The 13,276-nt window shown below is 34.0% G+C and overlaps 2 protein-coding genes and 1 long non-coding RNA gene across 4 annotated transcripts; all 3 read left to right on the plus strand.

Moving 5' to 3' along the window:
- Window positions 1-108: 108 nt before the first annotated feature.
- Window positions 109-2,153, plus strand: LOC110441164. Its single transcript, XM_021484261.1, has 4 exons — window positions 109-377; window positions 660-824; window positions 1,393-1,617; window positions 1,956-2,153. The coding sequence occupies exons 1-4, from the start codon at window positions 357-359 to the stop codon at window positions 2,151-2,153; spliced, it is 609 nt and encodes a 202-aa protein (XP_021339936.1). The 5' UTR covers window positions 109-356.
- Window positions 2,154-2,534: 381 nt separating this feature from the next.
- On the plus strand, window positions 2,535-3,891 carry LOC110441166. The gene is made up of 3 exons (XR_002461837.1): window positions 2,535-2,684; window positions 2,999-3,084; window positions 3,631-3,891. It is a non-coding gene; the product is annotated as an uncharacterized LOC110441166 (long non-coding RNA).
- A 548-nt stretch (window positions 3,892-4,439) lies between these two features.
- On the plus strand, window positions 4,440-12,495 carry LOC110441165. Of its 2 annotated transcripts, none has more exons than XM_021484262.1 (5): window positions 4,440-4,934; window positions 7,882-8,866; window positions 10,183-10,478; window positions 11,261-11,375; window positions 12,279-12,495. In XM_021484262.1, the coding sequence occupies exons 2-5, from the start codon at window positions 7,915-7,917 to the stop codon at window positions 12,302-12,304; spliced, it is 1,389 nt and encodes a 462-aa protein (XP_021339937.1). In that variant the 5' UTR covers window positions 4,440-4,934; window positions 7,882-7,914; the 3' UTR covers window positions 12,305-12,495. The 2 variants fall into 2 exon arrangements, with proteins under 2 accessions (XP_021339937.1, XP_021339939.1); XM_021484264.1 differs by having other exon boundaries at window positions 4,440-4,854.
- Window positions 12,496-13,276: the final 781 nt, after the last annotated feature.

Consider the following 13,276-nt stretch of genomic DNA (forward strand, 5'->3'; position numbering starts at 1 on the left):
TCCATCGTATATAATAGTTGAACAATCATGTAGAACATTGAGGAACTGATATATTAATTGATTCATTCTTTTTGTTTCATTCTGTAAAGGATATATTTAATGGGACCAAATCAAATCGACCCTATACCAAGTTTAAGCTAAAAGAAGTATGCGCATTCATAATACATCCTACTATACATGTATAATATACTATTGATGAATTAATATTGTTTTCAATTTGATCCGTTTGTATATATATATAGAAAACCACTAAAGATGCTGGTGATCCTACTGGATACTTTCTGTCTCTACTGAGACGAGACGAATGTATTCACATTACACCAGAACCCAGTATAGGAAAATCACAACACAACCCTATGGAACAGTCGTTAGGAAATGTGAGTTGTCTATTTAAATCAGTGTTTCAACAATCTTCCAACGGTTTTATTATCATGAAGATTAAGGTTGAGGTATCAGATTTAATCAATCAATTAATCGGATTGTAATAGAACTTTGTATTAGTAACCACACAATGTAACATATAAACGTGTCACAAAATTGTACTTACAAAATTGTACTTGCAAAGAATAAATCCAAAGCAATGACCATATAAACAAGAATATTTATGAGCATCTTCAAACCTACTTTTATATTTAGTTATATGACAAGTCTTTAAACAGGTACAACCGATAGAACAGACACGTACAAAAAATTCTCATCTAGACAGCTGCCTTTCGAATGTGGAAGAAGAAGAGGACAACACATCCCTCAGCGCAACATCCGGGGAATATGTTCTTGGTGACGACGAAGACCGGTGTAAACATTTGTTGGAAATCGGAGATAATGTATATATATATATATATTAAATCATTTATATTTCCAACAAAAAAAGATATTTGTATATAGAGGTAGATAAAAAGAGTAGTGCGTAGATTAGTTGCAAATGATTCAATTCGGTTCATACTCAATTTGGTAATGATGCAAGGGAGATAAACCCATAAGATAATTAATGATTATCTCCCTTTATTGTTATAATGGATTTTAATAGATATATATTAGTATCCAGAATTCTATTTATGAGTTTTTGTATATGCTCAATCTATAAAGTTAATAAAGACATATATCACAAGAGCACATCCTCTATCATCGAGGTCTTCTGAATGAAATATTCAATAACATCTATGACATAACGCCCACCCCAGAAATGCATCATTCATTCCATGTCTCAGGAAGACATACTAATATAAAAATAATAGCATTTATGAAATAATTGTTTCTTAAAATGTATGTTTATGTCATTTCGAATATTTTAACACCAAGGGGGACAATATTGTTGATGATATTATACAGTCTTATAACTGATTACTTCAGATTATTCTATGAAATAGAATAACTCATTATTTGGTTTGACAGATGCGGTTGACTTCTAACAAAAGTGGTATGTACAGTGAGGATTCTACAGGATATTACACCGACCTGCTTACACTTAACAGCTCTGTGGACGGAAACACATCATCAGATACCTTACTGTTCCAGCCAGTCAGACTACCAGTGCTTCAAACATCACCTATTAGACACGGACGGTGGGCGCAATTGACGACAAGGGAAGGCGAACATATCTTCAACGACCCAATAAATGTAAGAACTCAAATATATCATTTTATTTTGTAAACAGCGTAATTTCTCGAAAGAAACAACCTCCTTTAAATTTTTCAAAGCAAATTGTACACAGAATAGAGATCAATATACAGGCATCTCTATGAAATGTGATTTGAAATTATATGATAAATCTATATGATAAGTTGATACTTGTTTCAAATGTTTCGCCTGTTTTCATAGAGGTACCACTGAGAATCACTTAAGAGCGAAAAAATCAATTCTACGACTTAATCTACCTTATTATACCNTCGACGATCTATGATGCAGGAAATTGTTTTCGTTTTCTACATCATTTGCTATTTATCTGTTAATTTAAGCCTCGAACCAAGCCAAATGTAACAGACGATGGCTACGCCTCAAATGGATATTTCAGTTCTCTCGATAAGAACTCCTCCACAACCCAAGACCAATACGGAATAGCTGGCTTACAAAACACTGTATTTGACAATACAGCAAGTTCTTTCGTAGACAGAGATGTAAGTACATTTCATGTATACATTGCCCAGTGTTGCTAACATTTGTAAGAGCATACGTTTCAGGTTTGAAAGGAAGAGATGGGATTTATGACTTAACATGACAAATTATTACAATGTAAATTCAAAGGAGAAACAGACAGGAAATATTTAAGTACATTCAAATGTTATGAAGTCTAACGGTTGTAGATAAAAGTAACAGTTCGTATTTAGAGAAGGTAATGAATTCGTATGATAAACCACAAACATTCTAAATATAATTTACCTAACATAACTGTTTCAATTGGAAAATCTGAGCCTTCAATAAACTTAATAACACAAAGGGAATACCAACTCCTAGCTATCACACACTAAATAACACAAAAAGAACACCTATTCTAACGTAATGTAGTAAGAAAAATATGTTTTCTCCAACAGAACGATACTTTCAACAATCAAGAAAAAGCTGATAACAGAGAATTACGACCGAACACACATGCTCCCGAAGTGGAAAGGTTGATAGAGGATTCAAAACCAAAGAGAAAAAAGGGATTTTCTATTCGTAATTGCTTCAGAAATTGTATATTTTGTGGGGTGTGTATGAGTACTGTATTGATGTATTCGTATTGTTATTCACAATGTGTGCCGTATTAAGTACAATATTAACCACAGCATTACTCAATCAGAATTTTTAGGAACGATATTATTAAAATGATGACTGTTTGTATATCATGCTTAAAATGCAGTGTAGTAGAATTTAGGAAAAAATACTTTAAAAGATTATATTGTTTTATTTATAAACAAACTTACATCTCTTTCAATTATCAATTCTTATTGATTACGCATGTCTTAAACCATTGCAGGAAACATAACATTCAAACATGTACTTGCTTACAAAATTATTTTAGGGAAAGGGACCTGACATGGACCAAGACAGTTCAGTCATTGTCGAAGACAACCTCAGAAGGAGAGAGTCTGAACGTTGTTTACTAAGGTAATGAATCTTGTAACAATGGTACATTGTACATAATTAAATAATTGAAGCAATCAAATGATATTAGGAAATATTAAAATAACTAGAACTTTTCAGTTAATCTCACGATGTTTTATACCATTTGATTTTTTACAAATGATGGTTTGAAACAAATGGATTAATTATAAACTTATAACAATAACTGGGTCGTGGGCTCGAGGCCTACTTGGGGCAGTCGCCAGGTATTGACCGTAGGTCGGTGGTTTTTCTCCGGGAACTCCGGCTTTCCTCCACTACCGAAACCTGGCACGTCCTTAAATGACCATAGCTGTTAAAAGGAAGTAAAATCCAACAAACAAACAGACAAACAAACAATCAATTTATAATCAAGGGAGGTGAATCGTGCACGACGTGAACAATTGTATGATTTCTTTTTATCGAACAAAATATTATATCAAAAATAAATGTCATTTCCTATATAAAGAGTACTAAATTGATGTTTACTATTTCAGATTGTTGGTCAAATGTTTTAATTGTAAAATATGTTCTCATCTCATTCTTTATTAGTTCTCGTGATCCAGCTGATATATCAGGACCGATTGTGGGAATTCTGTTATCGGAAACTCAACGCTCAGGCAGAGGTTTATATATTGACATCAATACCGACGATGGAGAAGACGAAATGAAGGAAATATTTGTGTGAAAATCAAAATATAAAGGATACCGAAATTCGGGATATATCGATATTTGTATAGTATTGTGTTTATTTGCACACATTTGCTTGTGACATTTGTGTTTGTCTCATTAAAGAACCGTTTGATCATCATCACCCGTATATTTGTTTTTGTTAACATTTGTCAGAGCAATATTTTATTTACATTATTTTGAGATCTGAGTTTGTATTTGTGTGTTGACGCTTTGTTTTTATATTTTTGTTTCACCTGATTAGGTGAACATGCGAATAGGAAAAATCCACCTTTCGCTTTAAACAATAAACATTGTAAAGGTATCTAAAAAGACAAAACCTATTAAAACCTGCCAGAGGTAGAACAGCTTGCATTAAGTTCTTTTTATCAATATCACACCAAATTTTGTTTGTGTTTCAGACTTTATAAGAATCGTTCATTGTGAAAGAGGGTATCAAATTGTAAAGTTGGGGTTCCTGCCGCTACCCCGGCGGTTAGGATATATGGTATATATTATATGACAAAAGCAAAGACTGTGTTACCTTTTACAAGCTCACATGCCTGAAGTTTCATAGCCTGTATGTTACCTGTAATGAGATGTGCCGCATAGGAAGAACACTATTCAACACTATTTGTGTAGATATCATTTTCAAAAGTTAATTGTATTAGAACTAACGCTGGTTTGGAGAGAAATTTAATTTGACCCCCATTGACTCTACTCTATTTGAACTATGTAGAACCTTCTACTGATATTGATCGCTTATCCCCAAACATTATCAAAAATACACAAGTGTCCCTTTTAGGGTACCATAACACCTATTCAAGAGCCTATGCGACCCATAAAGTAATTCGAATACTATTAATAGAACAACGCGACGGAAATACCAACTTGTAAAGGAGATGAATAGTGGATGGTATCTATTTATGAGAAATGAACAAATAGTTTTGGAATTGCTAGTATGGTACAATCTAGTTTTGGGAACAGTGATGTTACACTCCCCAAACTAAACTTTGTTGTGGAGGATATAATGATGTGTAAGTGTGCAGTATCGCCGGAAGTTGACAATACTCTTTTTATAGAAACTCTGTTTAATCTGTTACATAGGTAAGTAGAACATGCTCTGATCCAATGAGTTGGTGTCACACTGGCTGACTTCGGACATAAGATGTGATATTCATGTGCTGGTGAGTGTTAGAGTTAGTTAAACAAAGCGTAGGATTTCTACCTGTTCACTCATGTAACGATAGTGTAATATCCAATAAATCATTTGTTTAGAATATGTTTTGGTTATAACGAATGATGAAAGTACACCATAAAACCTGTAGCAAAACACTGATTTATTTACTATTTTTTTCTTTTGGTTTTGTTTCATGGATATATATATTAACATAGTTTGTCTCCAGTAGCTACGTGTTCTGCGCGCGCATTCTGGGGCTTGTCTGATATATTGTATGCAAAATAATTATCTTTATACAAAGTGTATCTAGTTGTAATGTAATTCTATTTCTACGTAATTCCTTACCTGAAGCATTATGTATTGAGACGCAAATGGATGTTAACGTATCGTACCCTCGCCACAAAGGGTCGCTAATAACTCATCAAGTTATCCGAGGCAACGGGACTATAAATAGCTTAGCGTCACTTTGTTTAGTCGTCTCGCTGTACACAAAGACTAAAAATAGAAAAACAAATAATGTCATAAACCATTAATCAATGCAATTGCATTTTTTAAGTAAGATTGGTTAATATTGTTTCGAAATTACAAAAAAGGAAAACTCACTTCTGAAATGGCAGTTTGACCTACTAAACCAATTAATTAATATTAAAACATACAGCTAGTAACATTGAAATGCATTGTTAAGTTTTTGTCGTTCATATAAAACGTTCTTTTGACATGTTTTGAGGTACAATGTACAATGATACAAACTACAGTAGATAATAAAATGTATAGGTCAGCATCAAATTGACATATATGTATTCAAGAAATCACCACATTTAGAACAAACAATTGCATAAATTTCGTTTTTTAGTTTACAATTCATATTAACCTTCATGGTAAATTTCAAACTATTCTTGAAAATAAAAGTATGATATTCAATAATCATAGGACATGTACCACATCTTGGTGTTTTACTCTTGGATACTTTTGGTGTTACACAAGAACGATCAAACTTAGAGCATGTCACTATATGTTTCAAGTTCTTAGGTTGGCGTCTTCTATGTAAAATAGCATGTTTGTCAAAAATGTTTCTCAGAGATTGGAAAAGTTTATATAGTACTGTCTTTAAAGTTACAAAAGACACAACACCGCAATGGTGTCAATACCGATTATAAAATATCCAGCGAATTAAAAACTATTTGAATATTATTGGGATGTCAAATGACAATATCTGTAATATCTGTAAAGTACAAATACAAAACTACAGAACATCTATTCTGGGAATGTCCACAGTTCGTAAAGCTATGGCAAGATTTAAAAGAGAGATTGTACAGCAGAAACAGGATATTCGTTGATTTTAAGTTAGAAACAATCCTTTTTGAAGTTACTGAAAATGCTCCTGTACCCATTAACTGTATAATTTTGTAAATACAATATTATATATATACTATTTCCAGATATAATATTGAAAAAACATTATCAATAAAAAATGTATACAATGGAATATTTGATCAAAGATGGTATGGAAGGATTTATTTTGAGAATTCTTTATATTTGTATACTACAATGTGTCCATTTTGTTGATTGATATTTTGTCTCTGCAAAATCAAAACACAAAACGTATTAGTAGAGTACATGAACATTATATGTATTTGCTTTGCTGATGTGTATATGGATACATGCAACAAAGGTCTTGTATACGTATGCATGTATTTACATGTATGTGTACGTATGTATGTTTATGTATGTGCATGCGAATGTGAATGTGTGCGCGCCTTCATGCATATGTATGTATGTATGTACGTATGTTTATGAGTGTATGTATATACGTATTTATATGTGTATGTATATGTGTGTGTATAAGTGTTGTTATTTTGATGTTTAGTGATCATGATATTGGTGTATATGTAAAAACGTCTGAATGTGTGTGCTTCGTGTTAAATGTGGTAGTATGTTCTTGTTCTGTAGATGTCCAATACTCTATGTACAAATGTTTTATTTCACAATAAAATTCTTGAATGTTATATTGTTATTATCAACTTGAAGTATTTTAATTTAGATATAGTTAGCATTTATGGACGAGAGAAAAATGAGTGACAGCCTTCCTGTGTGAGGACACAACATTGTTTAGGGGACTGACTCCGGGGCTACCTTACCCTGGTAGTTCCTATCAAATTATTAACATATTTATATGTATTTTCTTATCAGTACGTTATATATATATAATGTTTGGCTGGGGGAAATAAAATATTTGAAACAAATATGTTTCTCATACGCCTGCTACTTTGCTTCAACTCTTCACCTTTGTTCTTTATCACAGGAAATATCGTGGATTAAAAGTAGACACAAACGGAACTAACTTTGATTCATCCTTTTGTTTTTGTACCAAGATGTGGTACATGTCCTATGATTATGGAATGTAATACTTTATTTTCAAGAATGGTTTGAAATTTACTGTGAAGGTTAATATGAATTGTAATTCAAAAAACGTAGTTTATGCAATAATTTGTTCTAAATGTGGTCAAACTATCAATGAACTCAGAACACGCATGACTCTACATAGACACCAAACTAGAACTGAATTTTTTAGAAGTCTACATGTAAAGAAATATACTGATTAATGTACCGAAAATAAATTTAAGTTATTTTCTTTGTATCAATTATTTTCATCCGACACTATTCTAAGAGAAAGGAAAAAGACCAACTAATCAAAATATTAAAACCAAGCCTCAACATGCCACAGTGAAATTTTGGGCTAGTTTGTTTACCAATCTTGTGTATTTTTGTGACGTCACGTTACTATTGTAGTGTGATGACATGTATTTTTGACGATAGCCATGAGTAGGGTAAAAACAGCTTGTTTTTGGTCGGTCGTTAGATCTTATTTTTTCTTTATTACTTACTTCACATGGACATTTAATCCGTTTGTTTTTATTATATACATATTTATATGTGTATCTTGTGTCTTCCAGGTCACAGTACAGCTAAAATAATCTTTGAACAATATGGGCGTGTTTTCAAAAGAACAGATGAACAATGCGTTGCTGGGAATGTACGTGGGAACGCGAGGTCCTAAGACATTACGAAAGTGTATTATAGATCAGTTGTTTACGTATCAGATGTGGAGGAATGAGGAAACAATACGGGCACATCTAGATGCTGATATGGTCCTATTGGTATTTCCAGAAGGTCAACCTGTCCCTTCACTAGATGACCTAGATGATCTAGTAGTTAAAGACATCGGTTGTTTAGCGTTTGATTTGTCTAAAAACGAACAAGAAATTGGCAAACTACGTTATTCAATTCAAGTTTTATTGGAAGGTCCTATCTTTCATAAATATTTGCAATCAAGAGAAAATCGATTTCGTAAAAAGAATGGCGACAAAAAGCTACTAAGCAAAATCCAGTTTGCCAAACTCTATCCTGAGAGTGGTCACCCGAGTATATTTGACTTAGACATCACCGTACTGTGCTTCATATTGTTCGAAGGAATGGATTTTAGGCCAATATCCGACTTTCATAAACTCCCGTTGGAAAGTGTTATAACCGAAGCCGATGACATGTTACGGATTAAGATATGCAGAAATATTCTCGTTCATCAGCCAGTTGCTGAAATAAGTGATGAGGACTTCGATACATATTGGGGTTGTTTAACGGGGGCATTTGAACGATTATTAAAAAATCCACGTGTTCGGCGGGAAAGCGAGGAACTCAAGTCTTTACGACTTCCTGATGAAAAGGTGGATCAGTTTCAGGCCATGATACAGAGATGGCGTATGGATGATCAAGGCGAACGAAGAGAACATCTAGAGCAGATAACAGACATTGTGACACAAACCGGCTTACATACAGAAAGTGTTATCAAAGCCACCGGAACGCAGATCGTAGAGAACCAGAATGAAAAATACGAGAAACTTGTGAACTTGCTGAAGCAAAGAAATTCGAAGAGCCGAAAAGGTAGGAAACAAGTGCATTGCAATTACGATAGTCGCTACTAAATATAGTGACATTTTCAGGGAGATTCGGACTCCTGAATGCATTATATATTTAACCATAGCAAAAATGTTGTAAGTCATATTATATAATTGTCGTCGATTGATAGTATGGAATTAGTTGAATATTTTCCCTGTGCCGTCATGATTTCCAATAGGAGGCGATGAAGTCATTTTTGCACATGTTGTGTGTTGCGAGGACTATCGGTCAGCGATAAACTCTCCGATAGTTTACCATATAAAATGAAGAATTAATTATATTCTGATATTGCTGTCTGATTCAGCTTGATTTTAGGACCCTAAGTTAAAAATTCAGGATGTTGTATTTTAGAACGACATGGACATTGCAGTGCCGACAAATATTGGAACATCTCCCCCCTGAAGGCTTATATAGTAGTAAATTTCCCGGATATGGCAGCTCTGTCTGCATGCTCCCCAGGGAGTTGAGAAAGGTATTGGCTGGTTGCAAAGGCCCTATAACCACGGATAATAATTTGTGAACCGCTTTAAGACGACCTACGAACTAAGTTATGATAAAGCGTATATAAGAACCTCGAACTATTATTTAAAAAAAAAAAAAAAAAACTTAGTAAAAAAAAGTAGTTAACACTTCGGCCTTCCACGCAGACGGCCGGGGTTCGATCCTCCAAGTCGTCGCACGCCACGAATATCAGAGAAAGTGTTTTTTTCCTGCCCACACAACTCCAACAACCCAGGTGGAGTATAAAATGGTCCGGCGTGGGTGTTGCGGTATCTGTAATGTAGCATTCAAGTGAGGTGGCACTATAAACGATGCCGTTGGAAGCACGGTCCCACTACAAGCAGAACACAATACATCTCCAGCACACACGCAGGCATACACACATAGGGAGATATTAGCCAGGTGGCATAGGACTAGTAGTTAGCGCCTGATAATGCAGCTCCTGCGAATTCCTCGAAAATTGTATAAATTGTATATCTATTTACTGTAAAGCGCTTCAGATTGGCTTATGTTTGCTAGATAGGGCGCTATATCGAATGCTGTATATTTTTTTTTTTTATTTTTTTTTTACAGCATCCACGATGGTCAAGAAAACGCACGTGAACAGAACGAGTGCACTGATTACCTTCTTATTATGTCATTCTATTTTCGGTTATTGTGTTTAACTAGCAGCTCGGTGTATGTTCCAACTCGTAGCATCAATTCTTCCATATTGTTACATTTTCACTTTAATAAAGACAGCTTCTTGAAATTCCTAATCTTGAAACGTTTAATTACTTTTTTAACCCTTTTGATTTCAGTACAAAACAAAGAGTTCCAGAGGTCGTTTCCGTTACGGATTCATGGTCACGACAGATTCAAACAGGTGTGTCACTTCATGCACGAAAGTGGCATCGAGTACACGCTTCCTACGGCGTCCAGCACTGACACATCACCGAATAGTGACAGCTCAAAGAGTTCTGATCCCGACGTTCTTCCATTCGAGATAGACAGGGGAAATGCTGTTGATAAAATGTCTCCCTACCTTGATCAGTATAGCCGAGGAGATTGTATCGATAGTGAGTGCCGAGCCAGCGGTGCAACAAACACAAGAAGGGTGAATATGATTTAATATTGGCAATTTAACTCCTAACCTTACGTAACATATCTTGTAAATTAGATAGTCATCTCGGTTTGTTATCTATATACAGAGTCAGGACTGGCAAAGTAGTTCCACATAACTTACATGTGGATTTTAGATCCCGAAATCAGAGATGCACGACATTAAGATTACTAATTTGAATTAGTTAATTTCTTTTTTCATAGTTTTTTTTCAACAATGATTTGTAATTTTGTGTGAAGCGAAGTGCACAAGATATAACGAGTAGAATCATTTTAAAAGTATGAACGGTTTTTAAATGGTAAATTGATTTAGCGAGATAGTTTATTACATATACTATTAATATTACATATTGTTGTTTATCACATAATCGGCCTGTAATCCAATGAATTCGCCCGTGAATTATTTTTACATATGTCACTAGTGAATATACCCTGGAGCGTTTTTCATTGGCTGTGCCAGTCAGAAAATTGTGACGTCATAATATGGACAATGACGTGACGTCCAAAATTGTGAACGACGCAACAAAATGGCTGTCTCCGTTTGATTAAGCCCTCTATAGTTTGGCTTTAAAACCTGTCAAAGTGTAAAATTTATGTGATAAAAAGTATCTTAAATTTGTTTTCATTTCATATGAGCTTTCAGGAAACTCGTCTCGAAGTTTTAATTTTTGCTCGCCAAGGCTCGCAAAAATAAAAACTCCTAACACTCGCTTCATAAAATCTCATATGAAATGAAAACTCATTTAAGATCCTATATATATATTTTCATACTACAAGGTTTCTGCTGTCAGAAAAAAAAAGGCCGTGGAAACGGAATTTAAGTGCAAAACAGATGCGTACTCAAGAAAACAGATCTCCAAGGCCTGGAAATGCAATACATACCGGCACCAAGGTAATTAGTTGACCAGCTTGAGGTAGGATTTATTAAAAAAATCGAAAATTATAAGAAATTCTTTTTCTATTACTTCGCCTTCTGGTTTATAAAACAACTTAGGAAACCATTGTTAAATACAAAATAAGTATACACTAAACGTACTTGAATAATCCGTCTAAAAGTAGAAGAATAAACACATATATATTCATAGAATAATTAGATATATTTTATGGTACAGACATCGATGTAGGAAAAATAGATGCAATTCTTATTAAGACATAAAACAATACCATGCCTTCATAATATATCCAGTGATACGATATCCTTTTTAATAATAAGTTTGATACGTCGAACGTTTCTGGGTATGTAAAGGAAACCTCTGAAGATGCAGGTGATCTTACTCAGCACTTTATGACTCTGAAAAAAGAGAGCATATTCACACTATTCACAACACAAAACTTTGGAACAATCCTATGGAAGCGATAGTGTTCTATTTTAGTCATTGTCTTTTCATAAATTAGCCATAAATCATATTAATTTACAAAATCATATGTAAGTGTTTTAATTATTTTCAATTAGTTCCAGTCTGACAACTTTTGTTATCTCCATTCCTTTTTGTAATCAACCGTGTTATAATCGATGATTTGTAAGATAAAGTGATTGGAAGTAATTTGTATGTATCTCTAATTTAGGAAGTAAATGTCAGGTGTTCTATAATATTTGTGCTTGATATATCAATAACTTTCTATCATATATTTCTGATGTTGGCAAAGATAAATGGATGGCAACTCATTAAGTAATGAATGATTTCATCCTGAGTCTTATAGACTATAATCATAATACTTGAGAGAAGCAAGAGCTTTGATGTTGAAGCTATCGTAATTTAGTATCTCATTATTTTGTGTGGTTATCATTTTACAGTTGCAGTTGTCTACCAAAAGTGGTGACAACACACTGGACGGAAACTCGTCACTCCGGTCACTGGACGGAAACACGTCACTCAGGTCACTGGACAGAAGTACATCAGACAAATCATTGGTCCAGCCACGTAGACAACATATGCCACCTTTTTTATACAAGAATCGAATAGAAATCTGTTATGCGGTCATGGTTTTAGTAATGGTAGTCGTTATTACCACCAGAGTGTCAATAGCCCTTTAAAAGTTTTAACACATTTTACTCTTGTGACCTTGACCGTCAAGCTCATTCATATGGAAAAGTTGGTAGTCCTTCATTCTAGCATGCTAAAGGTTTAATCATATTCCTAGGCTTCATGGTTATTTAGAAGAAGTTGTTCTAATGTTTAAACACATTTTGCCCCTGTGACTTTAAAAGTGTGGCAAGGTCATTCCTGTGAACAAGCCTGATATCAAAACATAGAAATAATTTGAGATCTACAGTTGCTTAACATGAAGATTTCGATACACATATGCTACCAGGATTACCTGGCCCTTTCCCTGTGATCGTCTTTGCATGAATACATAATTATACTTTTAATGAGAATACTTTGTAATGATTATTTTAATAGTTATATATTTTTAAAATGTTGCTAAAATGAGGAGCCTTCCTACTTATCATACCTGTATCATTATAACTCGACACTATGAGAAAACCATACGAATTCTAAGGAGAACTAAAACTTGTTGCTTCATCTTAGGCCTTTAACATGAAGTGTAGAAGGCCTGTATCTTCAGTCAAAATCCAGAATGTATCTGTTGAGCCTTGAACAGCAATAACCGAAGAAGTCATAAAATGCGACAACAATATTCAGCTGAGCAGAGCAACTGTATCCTTCAGGATTAAGCCTTAGAAGCAAACTTTATTAACAATGAATCCTAATACATGTAAAAGGAAGAGATACATTACTTCAACAAATTACCTAGACATAATATGACACAATGTAGTTTACTTTTTTTTAG

Source organism: Mizuhopecten yessoensis, unplaced genomic scaffold (assembly GCF_002113885.1).
Source record: "Mizuhopecten yessoensis strain PY_sf001 unplaced genomic scaffold, ASM211388v2 scaffold715633, whole genome shotgun sequence".
NCBI classification, from domain to species: domain Eukaryota; kingdom Metazoa; phylum Mollusca; class Bivalvia; order Pectinida; family Pectinidae; genus Mizuhopecten; species Mizuhopecten yessoensis.

Excerpts from the sequence above, each read along its gene's own strand:
- LOC110441165 (XM_021484262.1), top strand. The coding sequence starts at position 7,915 with ATGGGCGTGTTTTCAAAAGAACAGATGAACAATGCGTTGCTGGGAATG. Across the intron at positions 8,867-10,182 it reads AAATTCGAAGAGCCGAAAAG|TACAAAACAAAGAGTTCCAG; the intron begins GTAGGAAACAAG and ends TTTTGATTTCAG. Across the intron at positions 11,376-12,278 it reads CAATACATACCGGCACCAAG|TTGCAGTTGTCTACCAAAAG; the intron begins GTAATTAGTTGA and ends ATCATTTTACAG.
- LOC110441164 (XM_021484261.1), top strand. The coding sequence starts at position 357 with ATGGAACAGTCGTTAGGAAAT. Across the intron at positions 378-659 it reads TGGAACAGTCGTTAGGAAAT|GTACAACCGATAGAACAGAC; the intron begins GTGAGTTGTCTA and ends GTCTTTAAACAG. Across the intron at positions 1,618-1,955 it reads TCTTCAACGACCCAATAAAT|CCTCGAACCAAGCCAAATGT; the intron begins GTAAGAACTCAA and ends TGTTAATTTAAG.